The sequence below is a fragment of the Apostichopus japonicus genome, chromosome 2 (genome assembly GCF_037975245.1).
Source record: "Apostichopus japonicus isolate 1M-3 chromosome 2, ASM3797524v1, whole genome shotgun sequence".
Lineage (NCBI taxonomy): Eukaryota > Metazoa > Echinodermata > Holothuroidea > Aspidochirotida > Stichopodidae > Apostichopus > Apostichopus japonicus.
Window position 1 is genome coordinate 12183469 of NC_092562.1, and position 25542 is coordinate 12209010.

The 25542-nt window shown below is 36.3% G+C and overlaps 1 protein-coding gene across 1 annotated transcript in view; it reads right to left on the minus strand.

The window, feature by feature from the left end:
* The window catches only part of LOC139978204 (uncharacterized), a 98854-nt gene that overhangs the window by 43158 nt on the left and 30154 nt on the right, over positions 1 to 25542 (minus strand). Inside the window, exons 7-11 of the mRNA XM_071988146.1 lie at positions 16815 to 16967; positions 13114 to 13257; positions 11866 to 12012; positions 6264 to 6512; positions 2976 to 3188 (exon numbers count right to left, since the gene is read on the minus strand). Coding sequence (XP_071844247.1) covers positions 2976 to 3188; positions 6264 to 6512; positions 11866 to 12012; positions 13114 to 13257; positions 16815 to 16967 — 906 coding nt within the window. The remainder of the gene's footprint in view (positions 1 to 2975; positions 3189 to 6263; positions 6513 to 11865; positions 12013 to 13113; positions 13258 to 16814; positions 16968 to 25542) is intronic.

The window sequence follows — 25542 nt, forward strand, 5'->3', positions numbered from 1 at the left end:
TAGAAGCTTTGCTACGAAGTTAAGTAGCAGGATCATTGACATTCGAGATTATTTAAATCATATGAAGGTCTTAGTAACGGTGGTTTTGTTTATGCTCAACCGACCAGTTTCGGTTCAGGGTCGTCCAACCGTTCTGCTCGGGGACTTCACATGGCAGCGACGCGTCTCGGCCATCGGGATCGTTTTACAATTCTTCTGCAAGGGGCTCAGTTGATAAGGAAAAACACCGATATTATCTTCATCACCCTCAAAACTATTTCCTCCTCTTCTTCCTCCAGAAAATAATTTTAGTCAAAGCTTACGAATGTCCTGAGAGGTGAAGTCCTATTTCCTCGGAATCGGAAGATTCGGAAGAAGACAATTGATGAAAAGAGTGTTGTGGTTACATTTAGTAAACTGTATAACGCCGTATCGGTAAACAGCGGGGAGTCGGCTTTGGCTGAAATGGTTCCTTTGATGACGTCAGATGAACTGCGGTGGGCAGCTTTGCTTTTTTTAACGAGTGGCAGCTCGAGAGGTCTCTAGGGAATACTTTGACAGCGAATATCTGGCGTTTGAAGCCGTATTTACGGAAAGTTGTGCATGGGTGGTGTTGTAGTAATGTAGATAAACCATTCCAAGACATGAAAATTTTTCATTTCATAACCTCTTTAACAGATATCTAATAATGTATATCCCATATCGGACTATACAGATCGATATTTGAAAAGACATGACCAGGTGCAAATATCTTGTTTACTCTCTAGCATAATGCACTATAACAATATCGTTAATTTTCCCTTTTTAATCAAAGGTATACTCAAGTCTTGTATTGTAGTTTTTGTCTTAAAGTCAGAGGCAAACATTGCAAACATGACAGTTGCAACCTTAAACACAAGTGAGTTAAAGTCACATAAAAGTTTTTAAACAAAACATAAAATTAGTAACCTACTGTTATACTCTACAGTGTTGAGTTACAGACATAGGCATAGGAGGCGGCGGGGGGGGGGGGGGGGGCTGCAGCCCCCAAACCAAAATGTTTGTGAAAATTTGGGCAATATGCCCAGAATTTTTTGGTCACCTACTGAAAGAAAAATAATTTGCAATGTGTTTTTCAATGGTTAAACTGATATGGTTATTATCATTATTATTGTTACGTCTTCCCCAATAATTCTAACCAATATGGAAGGGTAATAACATGGCAAATGATTGTATGTTACTGGTATACGATGTAATAACCGATGCATGTCTATATGATATGCACATTAACATGTTGGATGCGCGCAGAGCGTACAAAAAATGTTGCTTATATTTTTCAGGCAAGTCGTTACAGCCCCCCCCCCAAATCAAATTGGGCTCCTATGCCTATGGTGACAGACTGACTTAACATAAGTCACAGTACTGTTATGCATATTCTGTGAAGTGAATGCTACCATAAACATTGGTTCATCTAGAAACCATATTATTAAAAATCACTACAATGTCTTTGTTTAACACAACTTAACACAACTGATCACGTAGTTTCTTAAGAATGTGTATAAACTCATTTCATTTCATTCATTCATTCATTCATTCATTCATTCATTCATTCATTCATTCATTCATTCATTCATTCATTCATTCATTCATTCATTCATTCAAAGAACTTTATTTCATTGAAATCAACAGCATAATAATACACAGAACTTGATCAATTTAAAGAGGAAGAGACTGAGTGCCCACCAGAAGCTTGGAGTAGCTAATAAACATGAAAACCCCTTACAAAATACAAATTTCTAAATATGCAAAAACTGCCATGAAAGGGGTCACAGCTAGCTATATTTTAGGTGAAAAGGCTATAACAGAACCAAGGAACTGTTAGTCGCAGAGGTTTGTCAAGAAATTATAAGGCATCTCTTAAAGCAACATTTGAGGCACATTTAATCACGATATTGGGGGGTGAATTCCAGAGTTCAGGCCTTTGGAAACGGACACTGTGTTCTGAGGATGTGAGTCTAAAATGTGGAAAATCAAGAAATTATTACGTTTGCGGTTAGGATACGAATGCGTGTCATTACATACATTAAAGTAACAATTTTACATGGAAGGATTGGTAGCTTGTAACCAGTTGTAAATAAAAATACAGATGATAACGATTTATATCATAAATGAAAGTGTTCATTTGACAAACAGTGGAGTTGAATGATGAATATAATCTTTATTAAAAATTGAATTTATGTTAGAATAAGAGTGCTAGAAAGCAAAATAAGAATATTCCTAGGTTTTACAGGTAGAGAAGGCGCTTGTGCTTACGAGCTGAATTGCCCCCAAATATCATTTTGCCCTGTCCCTAATGAATATTTATTCAAGAAAATGAAAAGGACACTGAAAATGTTAACATGGTCTACCTGAATTATACAGTCAAAACAAGGTATAGTTGCAAATAATCAATTTCCAAGTCTTGTTTACTTCCCCAAATTAAAATGCATTAATTGTAGGAATTGCAAGATTGCCAATGTCCATGCTTTTCAATGTGCACACTCTCTTGTAATGTCCTCGTCTCCAACCGCACTGATAATAGTCACTTTTTGTTTAAATGTAGTGTTCATGTCCTTGGAGACCGAATTGTTTTTGAAAACTAGTTGCTGATTTTATTAAGACAACAGTGAAAACAACTAATACAGCATTAAACCAATGAGCCAATCATATTAATAAACGACATTGTGCAATTCCCACAGGCATATAAGAGGCAAACAGTCTGTTTTAAATAGAATGTTTCACCATGTTGTCATGTTCAACTTAAATAAATGTTATATCCATCCTGCCTGAAAAATGCTGTCCATACACATCCTGAGGGAATTCACCAAAGTGATATTGGCAAAGACTCCTTAGAAGATGAAACGCTGATAGGAAAGTGCCAGGCTATGAATATAATACTAGAAATATAAACCAAGTTTATTATTACAATTAATGGTGAAATTAAGAATCATGGCTCCATGAATAAAGTTATGACTTACCAGTAACAAACACCTCAAAAGAACACTGAACATTTTGAAAATTGTTACAAGAACAGGACACCTGAGTGTCTGCTGAAATAGTGCTTCCACCTGCTGGTACACAGCTAGATGATGATGTTTCAGGTGTAAAAGTGACCGATAAACATGTGGGGTTGTTAAAAGATACCTCACTTCCAGCCATGGCCGTGATGGTTCCTGGACACTGTAAAATTACTGTTAAAACAAAAATGGAAAAGAGGCCCAGGAAACTTCTTTGTCTTTCTGAATGATATAGGTATTAATTATGATCCACAAACAAAAGGACTCCCTTTACAAAATAAAAGTAAGTTGGCCTGACGTTTTGAACTTAGCAGGATCTTCTTCAGAGGCTAAATGACAAGTAGCAGTAACAGAACAGACAAATACACACACAGAATACAGACAGGTTAATGAGCAGTGTGAACACGAACAGGGGAAGAGGAGAGGTAGGAGATAAACTGTAGAGGGACACACATAGGATTAAGGAAAGAGGGTAAGGAAAGAGGGTAGGGAAAAAATTGCTTAAGCTTTTCAACAGAGTTCTAATCAAGTCATTTCCATGTCAAGAGTATAAAGTTAAGTGTTAGTTCACACACAATTTTTTCCAAGTAAGATCAATTTGCTAGTCCTTGCAAAAACACAAGTAAAGAAATTGTGAAAGTTTGCTACCGCACAGGTTTTTACAAGTGCTGTTACTTCACCCTGAATTTTCTTGTTACATATTTGCTGACACCTAATACACATCTTGTTGTGCTTGCTAAGAACAGTAATACGATGCTAAAGTCAGTTAGTTTTGTCAAACTCACTCACATCATGGAGGTACCTCCATGCTCAAATCAACTTACTAAACATCTTTTTCCATCATGGGTGTTTGTTCATTGAGTATGAAATGTTGCCTTTGCTTTGGCCATACCAAAAAGTTTATGGATGTCATAGTCATCCAATTCTTTCAGTTTCAGTTTTGTTTCACCTTTAACTTACATTTATAGGAAATGTGTCTTTATACTGTATCTGTCGCGTTGCTTTGTAGTGTTTTGAAAGAGTTTTAATGGTAACATGTATTATTGTGTGTTTCATGTAAGTTTAAAATTGAGGATTCCTAATGAGCAGCTATGAAAAAGTATAGTGTGTTCATATATTGCATGAACAGCTTAGTACTCAGTATTGTTTAAAACCTTTTCTAATTTTATGACAGCATAACTCTTTTAATGTTCCTTTTACATTTATATTTAGGCAATCAGTCTTTCAGGTAAACGATATTTCCTCCAATAAAAGAGAAGTTCCCTTATAAGTGGTTTTCTATTCAATTCTTTGTTTGTCACAGGTGTCAAAAACTGGATCTTGTACCTCATACCACTTGTCCATAAGACTACTAATATTTAGAGCTACTTGAAGACAAACATGCTACTTCTGCTCCTCTGTACCTTGAAATGCACACTGTCTCTTGCAAGAAAGTTTTTAGAGATATGCAGTTTCACATACTTATCCATTACCATGCAAGTTATACAACAAGCAGATACCTCCTGTGGATGGAGGGGGTTGGGGGGGGGGGGTATTGTTCCTATCACTATAGTTTGACTCCACCTCTCATGGAATGCTAAGGAATCTGCAGTGCAATGTTACTAGTATAATGCTAAGCACAAGCATGCAAGGAAATTAATTCGCGATGGTAACCACAGCCTCAATCCTTGAATTGCATGCTCAAGTTTTCATTAGGAGTGATGTAGTTTACCAAGCACATTACTTGTCAAAGATCAGCCCCACCCCCCCCCCCCAACACATACCATCATTGAAACGGTCAATTCAAAGGTGTTTGTACATTGGCTGCTACATAGTGCTTCCGCGTATCCCTACGAACCGTGGAAACGTTGCGTTGAATGTAGAGCTGGATATAATGCTAACTTTGTTACAATTTCAAAGATGAATGTCTAACATCACTCGCAAACTTTGGTGCCATGTGGACTGAATTGTGATGGGCCGTTTTCTAGCAAACTGAAATAAGTTGATGATGTTTTCATTTGTGGTATGGAATTATCTAAGCAAAAGCCAATTTTAAATTTTTAAATCTGCTAAAACCGATCAAGATTTGTACACTGGCTTCTGCGTTGTTGCATTCCAGCGCATATCCTGTGTTAAATGAAGAGCTGTATATATATGATGCTAACTTGTTACAATTTCAAAGATGGCAGTCCAACATCTTTCGTGAACGCCAAAGCCATGTGAAATGAATTGTGATTGGCCGTATTCTCGCAGACTGTGATATTTAATGGATGTTTCTATGTGTGGAATGTGGATTATCTAACTGTTTGAGAACCTTTGGTGCTTTTTCCGATATTTTAAGTCTTTTTTGGGTCAATTTCATGACTGGTCGCTACGGCTTTTAAGCAGCCATGACCTAAAATTCACCTGTAATTTAGAGGCTTCCCTGTGAGTCATTCTGTTCAAATTTATTGCTAGTGGTAGGTCAGAAACCTTTTTGTCTTATTTCTCAGGTTAAATAGACCTTAGCATGAGGTTTTACAGAAAACAACACACATTCATTTCTCGTGTCTCAGTGAACGTTTACCGGTGCAAATTCACAATTTGTGCCGTCACCAAAGCTTAATAAATTCCAGTGACCCCTGGGACAGCTTCCCAACTGTTAGTTCTATAAATCTAATTTATGCAGACTTTAGAGTTAGGTTACTATACAATTGATGATGATGCTCAATAGGAGGGTCCCATAACCATACAGGACTATCCTGTAACTTCTATTTGCTTTAAAAACAAGATGCACTAAAAATAACTTTCCAGTTTGTATCTGTATTACACCATTATAACAAATGTCCCAGCAATGAAATGTTGATGATTGGATCTAATTTGTTAACTGCCCACTTAGTTAACTTCAATTGGTTAAAACTCTAGCTAAGTGTATTTAATGGTTCATCCATTGCATATTCAGCAAGTTAAAAAATCTGCATTTAATGGTACTTTATATAAGGCTTTTGAACATCATCAGTGTATCATTAATATTTCTGGAGAGAAGGATATAACCACATTCCAACAATACTTTTTAGGATAACTTTCTCAAATCCTCAAAACTTTTCAAGTTTGTAGTATTTCTACATTAACTGTGGTATAATACTAATGGCCAGGGTCAAGAGGGTGTCCAGCAACTGGTCAATCGTGATACCCTTTTAGTATGAGCACTTAATTGTCAACATGACGAAGTAGTACCAAGTTCTGCATATTCAAAAGTTCCCCTCACTGCAATAGTATTAACATACTCACTTTCAAACACAAACACTTGAAAGCTACACATGTCTGAGTTGCCAGCTGTATCCGTGAAGGTGTAGGTAACAGTTGCTGAACCAATACTGAATTGCTGTCCAGGTCGATGACTTGACACTACTGTTACTGGTACAGAGATATCAGTTGCAGTGGGTTCTGTCCAGGAGATTAGTACCGAGTCATCATCTTGTGAAATAGCCCTCACCACAGTGCTTGATGGGCAATCAGAGATTATTGGTGGAGTGTTGTCTAGGTATGGAAGAAGGAAAATAAGTCATTCCTGGAGATGAAGAAACTCAGTGTGGTCATAAAAAAAGCAAGTGAGGAGATGAAGCAGAAAACACTAAATAGTAAAATGTCACGATGACCTGATTTTCCTAAACTTCTTCAGAGACAAACTGAAATCAAGACAGTAAAGGACATTTGTAAAATAGACAGATGGACGGACTAGTTATTGACAGATTAGATTGGCAGAAACACATATTTATCTTTGAAGATGTGGTGATAAAACAGTGCTCAACATTGAATGATAAAGGTGGTTTAATGCCAACATGCAATGACCTTAGGAGTTGAGTCCCTTTATAAACTGAGTTGCAATAAACTGGTAATTTGACTCCATATTGACTCCAATAATGCATGCTGTGTAATGTACTGTAGTGAGTAAGTGTGCAAGACACCAGTGAAGTTAGAATGTGATGATGAAAACGAAAATCAACATTCAAGGATTTCTTTGATCCGTCATCTGAGGTCAGCATATTGCATTAACCATAAGAGCAGACTGGTAATTTGAAGCCATGATGTTGACTCTAATGTGCATGAATGCTGTGTGTTGGCCTACAGTGGAGACATCAGTGTCCACCATACCCATTAAGTTTTTTTAGGTGCTAATTTAAGTTATGAAAATGCTGATTTATACTTCAAAGATATTTGTCACTGAGTACACTAATACCACTTTCACAAAAAATAGTTATAAGATACCTTCACTGTCCAAGAAAATGCAATAATAGGAACATTAATGATTTAGCTTACATCTTACTTCACCTCAGATGTACAATACACATTCAACAGTTAGCGAGATCAAATGGATGTTTTTGATTACTGTAGAGGTTTGGTTGTACATGAAAAGAGGTTGTGCAGGTAATCTGGCACTACTTCCTTAAGATTAAGCATATCATACTTTTACTCTCATGTTAGTGTTATGGAATGCCATACTACTTAAGCTAATTAGTCAAGGAACTTAATCGTCGTAAGATTGAGCGTTCCCTTAGTTCTACCTGCCGCTGATGCCTAAAGTCTGAAATTGTATCCCAAAAAATAGTGTAGAGTAGAGAGGATGCATGCAGCCTCCACGAATTGCAGGTGGGTACAGCCAATGACAATCTAACCCCTCTATATTTATAAAACCTTGTCAAATCTGCACCACGAATCTGGAGATGTTTGCTCCATTGTGAGTGGTAGTGTAATATTGTTAATTAGTATTAAGCTCACCACAAGGAGACCAAGATTTGCCTCAGATGGGACATGAAATAAGGGGAATCGCCTATTTTCTGCAAGTTGCGACCGATACACTAGAATAGTTGTTTAATCACACGATTATGTGCTTGGTATGACTTGTAGGTTTAATTATTTGTTTTAAGAAAGGGAAATCGAGTAACTTTGGGGTTGCAGGGATACGTACTGATCGTACAACCAAGAAAATCTAAGAAAAGTATCGTACTCAACGTGTATTTAAGTAGCGAGAAGCGAGGGTGTCTTGTTAAGGGACATAGAATTTGTTGAATCTTTGTATGGGGGTTCAATAATGGGGAACTGTCGGCTCATAAAAGTTAGGTCATCTTTAAAGGTGGACGAAAGTAGCCGATATTTATTGTAATGTTTTTAAATAACGAGAGAGAGTTAGTGTTGATCCGTGATAATATTATCCGTCATTTTTCCTTACATTTTATGTACCGTTCAGGTGAGTATCGCAAATATTTGCTATGTTAATCAGTCTAGCTGAAACTATTGAGAAGGTTTACGTTTTGTTATTCAACATAATCGTGCTTCCATGAGTTAACGTAACTAAGTAACTGCGTAACACAATTTACTTTATCATTTCTATTTACTTTTATTTAATTAAAATGTGATCTCTGTGAAGTTAATCATGGCCATAATATTGATAAATTTCCTCTGTACCAAGCAAGAATCAGTGATTGAGGCTTTTAATAAATTAGAGATGCAATTAATTGTCGTCTTCTCCAATTTTTGTCTCAATATGTGTTGAAGATTATTATTAAGTTCAAAAAGACCAGAACTTGGGAGAAATTGCTCGACGTTACTGTACATTAGACAGGACCACTTTGGACATAGGTACCCTTTGATTTTTCAGGAAGGAAGAGACACTTCACAACAATGGTAATTCCAGATGAATCTCAGGCTATGTTATTCTTGAACATATAAGAAATATAAGATATGTCAATGTCAAGCAGTTTAAGAGGAGAACATACAACAACAGAACTGAGGTTTCACCACACTTTAAACAACATAATGTGGACCATTAGGGTTACAAAAGAACTCTCCAAGTTACACTACTGGAGTTGCCTGACATGGTGCACTGCACACATCATGTGCACTAAAGTTACTATATAGATGCCCAGGGATTATTACTTAGTTACGTACGTCATGCAATTCGAAATGGCACGCCTTGCGCGAGAGCCGTACATAAGTAATACTACCATGTATTGATCTAGCCTTGTAGGTGCTAGAGTACCGTAACGTTAGGCTATACAGGCCTAGTCTATCCGCCACAGGCTAAAGTTTTACTCTGAGTGACTAGCCTTACAGAGATCCCCTTTGCCAAAATCTTGGACAGAACTGTTAAGTGTAGAGTTATAGACATTTTATGTTGTGTATTACAATGATCATGATTAATCATGTTGGGTTGCAGGAATTCTCTGGTAGTGAAAAATGATTTCCATAATTGTTTCTGATCATTTTCAGAGACTGTAGCCTGGCGTACGTATGCAGCACATGTATTGCAGCAACATAAACGAGCATGCGGTATGCCCACATGCACAGTATAGTACTGCATACACGTTGTAATTTTTGAGACAGACGTGACTGACCGTTAAATGTTGCAAATGGTAAAAGAATTTTGTCTTGCACACTGTAATTGGCTGGGAATACATTGGGTTGTGGGGGGGTGTCCCCTGCTGCTGAAGCATTACTACATGTCAGAAAGAGTATTTATAATACTCTAAATTTCTATGGAATGTATCTCTGAGCCCTATAGTAGGGGTCGAAGGGGCATTATAAGCCCCAAAGCTGCAGAGATTTTAGGCATTTCTTGTTCTCTCAGAGCAAGTTGAGCAAAAACAATACTTGTGAGAGAAGAATTCAATTTCTCTGTAAATTAGTTCAAAGCCCTGGTGGGTGTTCATGGTGCAAAGTTTCGGGAAGCTTTTAGCATTTCTGGATATTTTGTGTTCACTTGTAGTGCCTCTAAGCTCCATGCCAGAGAGATGAATTACATTTTTCTAGAATATCTTCTATAAGCCCTAATTATGGAGCTCATAGGGACTTCCACTGCAGCATCATCAGATATCTCTTGTTTTCTTGAAGTAATTTTTAAGCACCAAACAAGATTTCCATGGAGGTTATGTAGCATTTATCAGCCTAATTTTATTCCAATGTGGGAATGAACAGTACCATGTGGAAGTAACCTTACAGCATGAAACATGATCAACACAAGAAAGCAGCTTAAGTGCGGGGAATTCTAAGGGATTGCAATCAGTATGTTCATATGCTACACAATAGAAGTACACAAGTGGATATATCAGCACCATTTATAAATATGTGCCCGTTATTGTACGCTGGTCCATTCAATGACTACGGTGTATGGTAACAATACACACAAGAAAAAAAAGCATTAAAATAAATGAATAAAAACATTCTTTATCATAACCACCAGTGGATTCCCAAACTGTGCTTGCTAAGACATAGTCTACATTCGATTAACTGAATTAAACTGAATTAAACCATGCCAGTCCAAGGTGTGTTAAACGTACAGTAAATACCTAGGCCAAGCCTAAGTTGTCGTCAACAAACTCACCTGGTAAGTTTAACAGAAAGTGTGTAAGCAGTTATGTTCCTGATAGGATAAAGAGGAACCAGGGGCCAATGCATAGATTAAAACAGAAATGGCAATATAAGAATGGATGGATGGGAAAGAAATGAATAAGCAATTTCCTTCACTTACTCTTCTACATTTTCTTTGTCGATTCTGTACAATGTTCTGTTATTTGACCCATCCGATATTTTCTTCACAGGAATGTTAAAAGAAAATTCTTAGTTGGGATAACTTATTATTTCAGATAAACATTTTGTTTGTCGATGTTTTCAGTCTACAAAACGAGAATTAGAACATGTGGTAGGCTTGGAACAACATGGCCATGTACCATACTCCCATTTTAGGTTAAATTTGTCATATATATTTAATTGTGTTACAACAGATGGCTGCTCATCAACTAGTGCTGCACATGGCAAGGCAAGTTCTCAAGAGTTAAAAAGCAAATGATGAAGCAAAAAAGGAAACTAGTAAAGACAAATTCATGTAAGTCTAACCTGTAACAAAAAGAAACTTTGTAATGTTACTGATGTTTCAAAACCTTTAAGTATGAATTCTTCATTGTTGTATTTATGAGTGGTTGGTTTCTTTCCTCATTCTTAGAGAGGTCCTATTGTCTTATCTTGGGCAGAATGGGAAAGCACTTTTCTTATGACTCAACTTTGTTTTCTGAACTATGATATTTCAGCCAATGACGATGGACAGTATACAGTTTTATACCACAAAGTTGACTAAATAAAGACAGAAGTTATTTATTTTTCCTTACATTTTGTAGGATATGAGTTATTAATTCTCTTGTAGGATTGTCAGTTCCAGCTTTTGGAACTTATATGTCGAATTTTGTAATTTCACTGCGATCAAAAACAAATTGGTGACTAGATGAATAGCATTAACTAGGATTACCGCTATTGCTTACATGGACCAAAAAATGGACTTATCACCTCTGCTGAGATGAATAGAATAAACTGAGTTCACTGCAGGGAATGAGCTCTCAGATATAAAACAGTGTGTCACGATCATCACCACAATTGCAAAGGAAATGAGTGCCATTACTGAAGTTATTGCATTCCACTCTGCTTAAAAGTAAGGTTACTTTCACACTATACTGTAGATGAAGACGGAAAACAGAGAGAACAGTTTTGTTTTAAATTTTGGTTTTATTTCATAACTATTCTGTTGATGAATGTATTAAGAACACCCTGATTTCTGCTCATTTTGAGACCAATATTTGATTTCCACATTCTAACCAAAAATCCCTCCCCTCCCCCCTCCCTTTAAAAGTATCTACCCTTCTGCTGACAGGTGTGTAGAACAATAAGAAAAAGGTTACCTTGTCATGTAATATTTATCTGTAAATTATCAACTATAGGAAATGCTTATTTGATCAGATTTGATACTCAGTAACTTTATAATTTGAAACAAAGAACAAGAAGGGATTTATTGACTTGGTTGACAATTAATAATATACTTAATACAATTTAATGTTTCCATATTTACCTGTGCATGTTCGTTGTCCAGGTGGTGTGTAAGGTGAACCAGTGTAACCAGACTTACATACACATCTGTAGCTGCCCATGGTGTTAAAGCATGTTGATGAGCTACGATCACACAAATTACTGAATGCACTGCTACATTCATTTTGATCTGTAACCAAAGAGGACCATGCAGAAAAAGCATATGGTTGAACTAGACTACTTCAGATCATATGTTAAAGGTTTTGAGCTGAGATTGAATGGTTTGAAAGCATCTTATTTCTTAAATTTGACTGCACAGTTTACCTCTGTCATACGTCCACTGCCATTACTATGTCATCTGTCCACAATATTACATTTGGCCAAATTCCTTATGAAGATGCCACATGAAGTCTTTGTTTTCTATTAACTTTGATCACAATATGTGGCAGGCAGTACACATTGGTCAAAATTATTCTTGAGTACTGGATCACATACTGTAGGATATTCAGAAATTTAAGGTTAACGAGGATGCAAACTGGTTGCTATTTAAGCAAACACATATGAGACACATCACCAGTACAACATCTCATGTTACACAACAGGTTACTCTATTCCACTAAAATAAAGTGGCCATATATTTGTCAGAAAACCCTGGGACATGTTAATGTACATGCCCCTAGCTCTCCCTCCCACCCCTCTACTTGCCATTTTGACATCAAAATTTCATATTGTCCAATCCAAAAGTGTCACCAAAATATTTGTCATTTGTATGATTTTGCAGATGTCAGTAAATTTAACTAAAGTTTTCAGACCTTGCTAACTCGATGCTCTCCTGAAACATTTTAAAGCACCAAAATAGATTTCTATTCAGGAACTGCAGCAATTAATTTGCCTAAATTTTTATCAAATGTAGAATGGTAGCAATTCAAGGAAAACATAGAGAACAGTTTTGTTTTAAATTTCAATTTTGCTTCATGATTACAGTATATCTTTGATCAGTGTAAGACAACCTTGAATTCAGCTACAAGTTTAAGACTGACTTTTGATTTCCATCTTCTCCCCAAACCCCCTTTTAAATAGTAAGAACACCCCTTGCTTACCAGTGTGGGGGAAAATGAAATAAAATTACCTTGTCATGAAATAATCAAATCCTCAACTGGGAGCAAATGCTTATTTGATAAGATTTGATAAGCAGTAATTTTATCATTTGAAACAATGAACAATAAGGGATTTGTTGACTTGATTGACAATTAATAATTTACTTAGGATAATTTGATGTTTCCATATTTACCTGTGCATGTAGAAGGTAGTCCAGGTGTGAAAGTTGAACCAGTGTAACCAGACCTACACATACATATGTAACTGCCCATGGTGTTCAAGCATGTTGATGAGCTAGTTTCACACACATTTGTACTGGTTGTACATTCATCTTGATCTGTAACCAAAGAGAACCATTCAGAAAAAGATTAGACTACTGTACTTCAGATTGTAAGTAAAAGGATTTTAACTGTGACTGTGGTTTACATGAATCTTCCTCCTTAAAATTGACTGCAAATATTGCTTTTTCCATCCTTCCACTTCCATTATTATGTCATCTGTCCACAATATTACATCTGGCCAAATTCCCTATGGAGATCCCACATTCAGTCATTGTTTTTTTGATTAACTTTGATCACAATATGTGCCGGGCAGTACATATTGGTCAGAAATATTCTTGAGTATTGGATCACATACTGTAGGATATTCAGAAATTTAAGGTCAACGAGGATGCAAACTGGTTGCTATTTGGATAGGCAAACAAATATAACGCACATCACCAAAAGGATCTCATCTTACAATGCAGGTTGCTCTATAACAATTAACTTAGGTGACCATAATTTTTTTCAGGAAACCCTGGACATGTTTATGTACAACCTCCATCCCTTAACTGGCCATGGTGACATCGCAAGTTGATGTTGTCCAACCAACAAGAGCCCAAGGGCACTGTGGTCTCTGCTTAGGGGTATATGACAATACACATACTATTATCAAGCAAGATTGGGCTGAAAGAGTCCAAGTAATTGTGGTCCTACATGTACCCATAACGTAGCCAACACTATAGTCAACACTTTTGTGATCACAAATTGTGATCGGATTTTTGATCAAAAGGCACTTTTGAGATCTAAATATGGCGTCGAAAATGTAAGAAATATAAGGTCACCTACAAGCGGGTCAAGAGATATGATAACATTGGTGACCTCAGCTGACATGACCGTTAAGTTTGAAAAAATGTTCCACCATGTTAAGTTTGAAAATGTTCCACCACCCCATTCACAACTTGTCCAAAAATATCAACCGTGTAACACCTTGGCATTGGGATTTAATTGCATTAAATGTCTAAAGATTAACTTTGAACTTGTATACATAACTTCACACACAAAGGTCACCCGGAGGTCAACCAATTGACATTTTTGATCAGTGAAACCTAAATAGAGCATCAAAACATTTTTTTCTTTGCCCATTTTCTCCCCCCAAAATACTATTTTTTAACATTAATAAACCATTGGTGACCTCGGATCACATGACCGTTAAGTTTGAAAATTTTACCCTACACCATTTGCAACTTGTCCAAAAATATCAACTGTGTTACCCCTTGGCACTGGGAGTTATTAAATGTCTGAAAATTAAATTTGACCTCTTATAACTTCGCACACGAAGGTCACACGGGTGTCAACCCATTGACATTTTTGATCGGAAGGTACCTTTGATATCAAAATCTAGCATCAAAACCAAACTTTTTCTTTTTGCTCGTTTCCTCCCTAAATAGGCATATTTTTTTCTAATGTGACCTGTGACCTTTTGACCTTGGTTTCAGATGTAGTTTTATCTCCTGATTCAAAAAAACAACACGACAAATCTGTACAGCCATCCTAACTCCGACCGAAAAACTTCGACATCATATAAATTCACACACGAAGGTCACACAGGGGTCAAATTGAGGTCAAGGGTCACCCAGATGCGGGTCGACAATTGGATTACATTGAAGCAACTCCCAATCCTAACGGACAATTCGTTCTCAAGTTATAAAAAATACTAGCTTTTAACATTAATTGACCTTTGGTGACCTTGGATCACATGACCGTTAAGTTTGAAAATATTCCCCTATACCATTTGCAACTTGTCCAAATATATCAACTGTGTCACACCTGGGAACTAGAGAGATTGTATTAAATGTCTGAAAATTAACTTTGACACCATATAACTTCGCACAGGAAGGTCACACGGGGGTCAACCTATTGACATTCATGATCAGAAGGTACCTTTAACATCTGAAAATAGCATCGAAACTGTAAAAATCCCCAAAACAGGTAAAGGTCACCAGGGGTAAAAATTGAGGTCAAGGGTCACCCAGATGCGGGTCGACAATTGGATTACATTGAAGCAACTCCCAACCCTAACAGACACAATTCCTTCTCAAGTTATCGCAAAAATACTAGTTTTTTATCATTAATTGACCTTTGGTAACCTCGGATCACATGACAGTTAAGTTTGAAAATATTTCCCTATACCATTTGCATTGTCCCAAAATATAAACCGTGTCACATCTTGGCACTGGGAGTTATTGCACTGAATGTCTGAAGATTAACTTTGACCTCATATAACTTAACACACAAAGGTCGCCTTGGGTCAACTTATTGACATTTTTGATCGAATAAACCTAAATATAGCATCAAACTATAAAAATTCAAACATTTTTTCTTTGCCCATTTTCTCCCCCCAAAATACTAGTTTTTTAACATTAATTGACATTTGGTGACCTCGGATCACATGACCGTTAAGTTTGAAAATATTCCCCTATAATATGTCCCAAAATATCAACCTTGTCACACATTGGCACTGCATGGGAGTTATTGCAATTTTAATTTTTTCGGTTTTTGGACCATAACTATCCTTTGGTGACCTTTGTGGGCACCAAAAACAATAGGGCACACCTTCTCCATATGGCGGATCTATAGTTCAAGTTTGGCCTCAATCCAACTTTCCCTTATTAAGATAGAGCATACCCAAGCAAGTGTCACAGATGCACACACACCCACACATGCATACATACACACACACCCACACAAACCTGACTATATAGGTTCCTTTTGCTAAAGCAAGGAACCAAAACTTGTCACCATAGTGTTTGTTGTTTGTGAGATTATTGCAGATGTCAGAAAATTTAACAAGCTTTTCAAACCTTGGCAACTTGTTGGATATATCCCAGTTAAGTTATAGTTTTATTCATACATCAAATCCATTTCAGCTAGCCTAACTTACATGCACTCTGAGCTTCAAATTTGATGGACAGGGGTCTGGTGGCACATGGCTCAGTCCTCATGGAATATCCTGGGTTGTGGAAGTAAACATTTGAGCCACAATGGTTCAAGGGGGGTGGCATTTTGATGACCTCTAATTGAATTACAATTTTCTGGAATATTTTCCGAGCCTTCGTGGCGGTTCCTGAGGACTTCCACAGCAGTATTTGCAGATATTGTTTGCTCTCTTGAAAAGATTTTAATGCACCAAAATAGATTTCTATTCAGAAACTGTAGCAATTCATTTGCCTAAATTTTTGTCAAATGTGGAATGGTAGCATTTTAAGAAAAACATAGAGAACAATTTCCTTTTTCAAATTTGTTTCAGGATTAAAGTATTCCTTTGATCAGTGTAAGACATAGGAATTTAGCTACAAGTTTGAGACCGACTTTTGATTTCCATTTTCTCCCCCAAACCCCCCTTTAAATAGTAAGAGCACCTGTTGCGTACCAGTTTGGGAGAAAAATGAAATAAGATTACCTTGTCATGTGATTGTCAAATTCATCTGTAAATCATCAACTGGAAGCAAATGCTTATTTGATCAGATTTGATAAGCAGTAAATTTATCATTTGAGACAATGAAAAATAAGGAATTTGTTGACTTGCTTGACAATTAATAATTTACTTAGGACAATTTGATGTTTCCATATTTACCTGTGCATGTAGATTGTTGTCCAGGTGGTGTGTAAGGTGAACCGGTGTAACCAGACATACACACACACATGTAGCTGCCCATGGTATTCATGCATGTCGATGTGCTGCTATCACACATAGTACTGAATAAACTGATTGTACATTCATCGAAATCTGTAACCAAAGAGGACCATGCAGAAAAAGCATATGGTTGAACTGGACTACTTCAGACCATATTTAAAGTTTTTGAGCTGAGACTGCATGGTTGGCATGCATCTTATTTCATAAATCTGCTTTCTTACCTGTCCAAACTGGTGGAAAGCGCTGTTATGGATCAATTTGAGTGTCATTTATTAAAAAATAATCTCCTGCCAGTAAACAACTCTGCCTATCGGAAGCATCACAGTACTGAGACCACTTTGCTTAGGGTACATTCTGATATTATGAAAAACATGGACGCTGGAATGGTAACTCTTCTCATTATGTTTGATTTGTCTGCAGCCTTTGATACCGTTCATTATGATACTCTTTTCAATACTCTGGGTAATCGTATAAATATCAAAGGCCTGGTGTTTCAGTGGTTTCAAAGTTATTTATGTAATAGGCGTCAAAAAGTTCTTGTAAATGGTACATTTTCTAAAGACTTCTTTTTGAAGCATGGTGTCCCCCAAGGAAGCTGTACTGGCCCCATACTTTTTATTACATACTTATCCCAATTGTATCATGTTTTGCTTAAGCACCTTCCTAACTGTGAGGGTTATGCTGATGACAATCAATTTTATCTTGCTTTTAATGCTGGCAATGACACTGCCAGAGGTGAGGCAATTTCTGCAATGGAAAATTGTGTGGCTGAAGCACGTCGCTGGTTTTTAACGAATAATCTTAAACTAAATGATACAAAAACTGAATTGATAGTCATAGGTTCTAAGCAACAATTGGCTAAACTTCCTGATTTTTCTTTTCAAGTGGGGGCGGCAACAATTCATACAGTTGATAAGGTTCGTAATTTGGGTATTATTTTTGATGAAAGTCTTTCACTTGACTTACATGTTGCAAATGTGTGTAGAAAAGCAAATTTTAGTATTCATAAGCTTTGGCATATTCGTAGTTACTTGGATGATACCTCATGTAAATCACTTGTTCATGCATTTGTTACGTCACACATAGATTACTGCAATTCATTATACTGTAACTTACCTTCACATCTCATAGATAAACTTCAGAAAATCCAAAATGCTGCTGCCAGACTTGTAACGGGTACTTCCAAATATGATCATATAAAACCCGTCCTACATAACTTGCATTGGCTTCCAGTTAGAGAAAGAATATCTTATAAGATTTTATTACTCACTTTTAAATGTATTTACAATATTGCACCGCAGTACCTTTGTGATTTAATTTCTCTTTACACTCCCTCTAGACCGTTGCGTTCCTCGTCCCGTCTGCTTTTAACTGTTCCTAACATAAGAACTGCAAAATTTGGACAGAGATCTTTTAGCTACAGTATGCTTCGCCAGTTTTATGGAATTCACTCCCTGAGGTTTTAAGAAAAATTGAAAGTTTTACCCTGTTTAAATCCAAACTTAAGACTCATTTATACTGCAAAGCTTATAATATCTGAATTCATTTTATGTATTATTATTTCGTTAATTGTTTTCTTGTTATATATTTGTTTTACTGTTTATCATGTAATTATTATATTCTTTTATCCACTATTTTTCTTAACTTAATTTAACTTGATTTGTTTTGTTTTTTAATTCTACTTATTTTTGTTTTATTCTTCATCATGTAAAGCGCATTTGAATATACATTTGTTATAGTATTTGCGCTATATAAGGATCCATAATAATAATAATAATAATAATAATAAATTGGCTGCAAATTTTCCTATCCGTCCTTCTACTGTCATTATTATGTCATCTGTCCACAATATTACAGTTGACTGAATTCCTTATAGAGATCCCACATGTACCCAATATTTTTGATCAATTTGATCATATTATACATATGCCAACCAGTAGATATTGGTCAGAAATATTCTTGAGTACTGGATCACATACTGTAGGATATTCAGAAATTTAAGGTCCATGAGGTTGCAGACTTGTTGCTATTTGGAAAAGTAAACAAACATAACGTACATCACCTAAAAGATCCAGGGTGGAATTTTGAGAAACTTTCATTGTTTAAGTGGATGATAAACAAGTGTTGGATATTAAAAAATGTAATCCTAAAGCAAGTATTTTGTCAAAGATATAAAGACAAAATGCCAAAATTCTTGAACGTAACTGAGTATTTCCCCATATTATCACCAAATTCAAAAAGATATTTTCCATGTGAAAATAAACTATGAAGTTTTTCGATGATCTCTGTGCTGATGTCACAGTACGTCACCAATGGACAGTATGTTTGTAGTTGTAAACAATCACATCTTCTGCCCATGTTGTGTCTAGATACACGAATAGCCAAATTGCAATTATGCAGGCCCTTTTCACGAAGGTGGGGCATATATGACAAAATCTTAGGGCATTTCCAGGGACAATTTTTCCCAGGTACTGTGCAGAATTAAGGAATGTCTGGTCATCTTACATTAAAATAAATATCATTGCATGAGTCCTACACCTTTCGTGTTCTGTGGTTTATCACTATAATTTTGCAAATACAAATGCATTAGTTGTCAAATTAATCTGTAAATCATCAATTGACTGAAAATGATTACTTGATGAAATTAAATAGTAGCTGTATCATTTTGAAAGCATGATCCTGGACAACATGGGATGCTGAGTTGGTTCAATTTTTAGGGGAATTTGAAGATTGGGTGTAAATTTTATGTTTAATATTCATCCCAACAATACATCTCCCTCCCCACCCCCCCTCCAATTCTCTTTGTGGCTCTCTGTAACTACACGGAAGATGGCGAGGGTTATGTTTAAATTATAGAAGTGTCAACTACATCAAATGAAAGGTTTTAAAAGCCATATCAGGCTCTTTCCCTAACACTCATACATTCACCTGCTGCACTTGCTCAACAACTGTACATCTGGTTGCTAACAAACAAAGCAAACAAAGCTAGCAAATAAGCAAACAAAAAGACACATATCACCAGCAAGATCTCATCTGACACTGCAGGTTGCTCTATTCCACTAAAATAAGGTGACCCTATTTTTTCAAGGAACCCTGAGACATGTTACTGTACACCCAACCCCCTCCCCCACCCTCCTCACCTTTTTACTGACCATGTTGACATCAAAAGTTCATGTTGACATCAAAAAATTGTGTCACCATATTTGCGGTTTATGACATTTTTGCAGATGTCAGGAAATTTAACTACAATTTTAGACCTTGGCAACTTGATGATATATCCCATTAAGTTATTGTTTTAATTTCAAGTACATTTTCGGCTAGCATAGCTTACATGCACTTTGAGCTTCAAATTTGATGGACAGGGGTCTGGTGGCACATGGCTCAGTCCTCATGGAATATCCTGGGTTGTGGGAGTAAACGTTTGTGCCACAATGGTTCAAGGGAGGGTGGAATTTTGAGGACCTCTCATTGTTTAAGTGGATGATAAACAAGTGCTGAAGTTTAGAAAAAGAAATCCTAAAGCAAGTATTTTGTCCAAGATGTAAAGACAAGATGCCAAAAATATCGAACAGGGTGTTTCCCCATATTATCACCAAATTCAAAAAGATATTTTCCATGTGAAATCTCTGAACTTAATGTTGTTCATGTACGCAATAAAGATGAGCTTGAGTCTGAACTTTGCTTCTTCAGATATCATGTTTAAAAGATTTTCACAATTTGACCCCTGCTGACCCCAACTTACCTTTGAACTCCACCATATCAATACTCTTCTTGAAGTGAATGTGGTTTATGTCCGCACTAAAGTTGAGAATAGTCCAAGCTTTGCTTGAACTTGAGATATCATGTTTGAAAGATTTTCACAATTTGACCCCTGGTGACCCCAATTGAACTTAAACCTCCACAAAAAACATTAGGCATCTTGTCCTATATATGGTTCTTTTACATAAAAAGTATGAGATCTGTCTAAGTTTCCTCCTTGAGATATTGTGTTTACAAGGGTTTCAGAATTTGACCTCTGGTGACCCCAAATGACCTTTGAACTCCACCCCAAAAATAAGCTTCTTGTACTTAACGTGGTCAACCAAAATACTAGGGATGCACCGGATATCCTGTCCGGCCAAACTATCTGGGCGTATAGTGAGCAATTACCCGGTTCCGGTTCCGGCCGGATATTTTTCAAAATCCGGCCAGATCTTTATCAAAATCTGGCCAGATCTTTATCAAAATCTGACCTGAATTATTCCTTAAAAAGGTGTTGGTATTAACTTAAATCAATGTAAACTATTTCCAAAAATTAATAAAAACATTCAAAGTAAGGAAAAATAGGTTTAACATGTTTAATTTAATTATCTCAATGGTCTGGCCCACTGTTTCTAAAGATCAACCAAAATAATACAACTACTGTAATAATATAAAGCTATATACAACAAATACAGTTTACAGTGAAATCATTTCTTGCAGCCTTCATCATTTTAATATTGCAGTTATTTTATTAAAGAATGTAGATTAGACCGCTTCACCTTCAAGTGATATTTAATCTCATAAATGGGGTCTTAATTTCACCTTCTTTATAATATATGCATATACCTCACCTAAGATTTGCTCCTTGTTTCATACTTCTACTTCTTATTAAAGATTTTCTTTTGTATAATGAAAAATTCCAGTTCCAGCCGGATTTCATGTACTATCCGGCAAAATCGGGTTCCGGCCAGATCCAAAATTTTGGATCCGGTGCATCCCTACAAGTTCATACCTAGTACAAGATCTGTCTAAGCTTACTTGAGATACTGTGTTTACAATGCTTTCACAATTTGACACCTGGTGACCCAAATGACCTTTGACTTTCACTAAAAACAATAGGCTTCTTGAACTCAATAAAGTACTTTTACACACAAAATTTGAGATCTGTCTAAGCTTCCCTTCTTCAGATATCCTGTTTACAAGCTGGGTATTGCAAACACATGCACGCACACCAGCGTGAATGCATAGGTTACGAATATCGAAACCAAAATTACACAAATAAAACTTGTCAGTTGATGTTTTTGATATGTTCAAATCCTTGGCACATATCTTATGTACCAATAACTTTTTATATACAACATACATCAAAGACATCCTTGCAGTTTTTCAACTGCTTTATGAACTTATTAACGTAGTGTAAAATGAGCAGAAATCGTACATGTAGACAGTTTGAAATTTACGTATATACATGAACGTTTATTATAATCTTGGAATGAAGAAAGAACACTTTGAAAGTCAAAGGTAGAACTGTGTTACTTTCAGTGATGAAAACAAAGAAAGTTTATAAATAATCATTGTGTTTATCAGACTGTATAAAATTTCATGAAACTTGTACACCACATATAAGCCAGTCAAATTAAGTTGGAGAGCTTCTTAAAATGCACACGTAGATATGGAATGCATTCATGGGTTGTTTTGTATTCCCCTAAAGCAATAGCAAAAGTTGATACTTGGCTGCTTTGGGTTTTCAAGTTTAATACAAGCGATTTTATTATTCCATGTATGAAATTTTGCAGGCAATGCTATCTTTCATGGTACATCAAAAGGTATTAGGAAAGATGTGATTGCAGCTCTTGATACATAAACACTTTTAAAAGTCAACCAATATGAGTATAGCTGCATAGTTCCATCCATTGTAATTATATAATATTACATTTGAATGTTATCCTGGGAAAACTTAGGACTTTGACCCAAAAGATAACATTATCATTGGCTAGACTATTTCTGATAGGGGTGAGGTAGGGTTGGGGGAATGGAATGACATGTAGGGGTAGATGGAAATGTGCACCTGAGAGCATCCTTTGAAATGGTTTTAGGGACATCCACATAAATTTGAATGGGCAGAAATTGTTATCAGGATTGTAACATTGTATTAGCAATATTTGTTTTACTTATGTCATATTTTTCCAATTTAGGTTTATTATTTTAATTCTCTTCCTCAATCGAGAGATCCTCCGATGTAGTAGTAAAGTATAGCAAGAAAACAAAAGTGTAAAAGTAAGTTGGCCTGACGTTTCGATCCTGCTAAGATCGAAATGTCAGGCCAACTTACTTTTACACATTCTCCTACACAGGCTCTCTAGTGGATAAGCAGTTTGCTAACAGTTTTATTTTATTTTGAAGAAAACAAAGGTAACAGAACTATTCGTGCCTGTTTGCCAACATGGCTTTAAATAGTCAGTTGTATTTCTACTGCAAGTCATTAATTCTACTCATTAACATATGGCCAGAGTCTACTCCATAGGAATTGCTTAAAATAAATTCATAACAGAAGAATATAACTGGAAGGTGAATGGAAAGATGAAAATATTAAACAAAACTAAAGAGCAAATAATTTAAATTGAAGAATAGACAGGCAAGCTTTTATGGTAATTTAGAGCAAGAAAGCCATGAGTCTTAGTGATTCATTGCCATGTTTCATAAGAGAAGGTTCTTGTAACAAGAAACCACACAACACACATGAAGTTCATTCAAGCATTTCTATTGGAGTTAGCCTGTTTACAAAGTTCAGTGGCAGAGCTCTGTTGACAGCAAATAACATTTGATCACAGAAATTACTCGGTTTTTTCTTGCACTCAAAAAGGTGTATTGAAAAATCCCATATGAAATTCATGTAAGCTTTACTTTATAATTATCATGTTTACAAAACTGCCAAACTTTCATTTCTGTTGACCCAAAATATTCTTTGACATCTACAAATGCAATTAGGTTTTCCAATAACTAATGTGGATCCACAAGTATGATGTTTATCCCAGCTTAACTTTTAAATCCTGTCCAAGATGTTTTCAAACTCTCTTGACTTCACTTGACTTTGACCTCTGGTGACCTCATATGACTGTGACCTCCAAAGAAAACAAAGGCACTTTCTGCTCACTAAGATGGTCCGAGTCCTACTTTTCAAGTTTTACTTTTGGAGTTAAAGAGTTTACAAGTTCACACACTATAATCTGGTAACCTCAAATGACTTATGACTCAAGAGAATAAAACAACATTTTCCTTGTACAAATTTATGGTGGATCCAAATACTAGTTTCTCCAAGCTTTACTTTTGAGGGTACACAGTTAATTGAATTTGACTTCTGTTGCCTGTTACTTTTGACATTCACATAACTCATATAGATTATAAAATCCTAAGTTTGGCCTTCCATGCTATTAAAGATGAACGATAGTGATTTTTCACCATCGACGAAAAAATACGATTTTATTCAAGAGTATTCTAGTTGGTTTCTATTTTACACATGTGAAAATTCAAGTCAATCCGATGTTGGGAAAGGCTTAAAAAAAATTCATAAACTCGTTGATTTTTTAAACAAAAATTGGGCTTTTCGCGAAAAGCGATATGATGATCACGTGATCTACAGTGACATGTGACGTCATTATGATGATAACAACGTGAGTTTGGCGTAGTGTACTTCAGCAGTGTGCACTTAGTGTGTAAGTTTAGTTGCAACCTACTCTATATTGGACTCGACAAACAACGTAAACCACTAGCAAAATCCAAGAAATTGCGTTGTAGGGGGATGCAACAGCACGAATGTGGACTCTACAATAAGTTTTTTCAATTTTCCAAGCGGAAAAAGTAGTGAGAGATATCGGAAACTCTGGATACGAATTGTGAGGAGAACCAGGAAAGACTTCATCGCACCAGGAGTTTCTCATGGCAAGAATGTGAAAGTTTGTTCTGCCCACTTCACGGAAGATGATTCTCGGGCCCAATTGAAATTTGCGTGTGGCAAGGTCACTAAGTAAAAAAAGTTTGAAAGATTGATGCTTTTGTGCCGCATTATTTATATATATCTCGATAAATGCAACAGTAAGTGTTGGAACTGGAAGACATGTCAGACGTGAACAACCTAATGACTATGTGAGGAGAGAATCCACGTGCAAATTTCAATTGGGGGATGGACGTCGCTTAGGTCGCTTTAGGTTTTTTTAGGAGTTTTTTGGGGCAGAGATGTGTTCATACCCTCCAAACCACTTTAAATGTAATACAAATAGGAAATGTGTGTATGCTCGAGCGAAACAAAACATCGTGTAAGTATTACTTACGGTAGCGCACACTGTCACTTATGTTTGCACAGTGTGAAAGTACCGTTTGCGGACCTACGTGAAGTTGGGCTAGAATATGATTCCTCCTGAAGCCCAAACCACGAGGCATGCATGTGAATAAACACAATAGGCATTGCATGTAGTGAGAAAATTGTTCGAGCTAAACTAACTACTGTACTCGGTTGAGTCCAAATGCGGTTGTATTTCAAGCTCAATCAAACCTTTCTGTTGGATTTAATGACGCACGGAACAAGGAACGTTTATGTTTTACAGTAGGCCTAGTGCATACAAGCGAATCTACTTTGTTTAGAACTTTGGATTTTCTTTCGGATGTTATACTAATCTACGTTTGAGACTATCAAACATCCCTATTGTTATTGTGCCAGTTTGACTGGTAAGTGAGCACATCCATACATCACTCTGTATAAAACCCGCCAAAAACGTGATTGAGATTTACGTTACTTTGGGTCAGCTTGCAAGTTACCTCTTCAGATATTGGGAAATCATTGCGAAATCGCCGCAAATTTTGTAAAAAAAAACTTGTAAACACGTGGTGAAGAAATCAAGAAACACTATGATATTCATTATCTATTTATGTC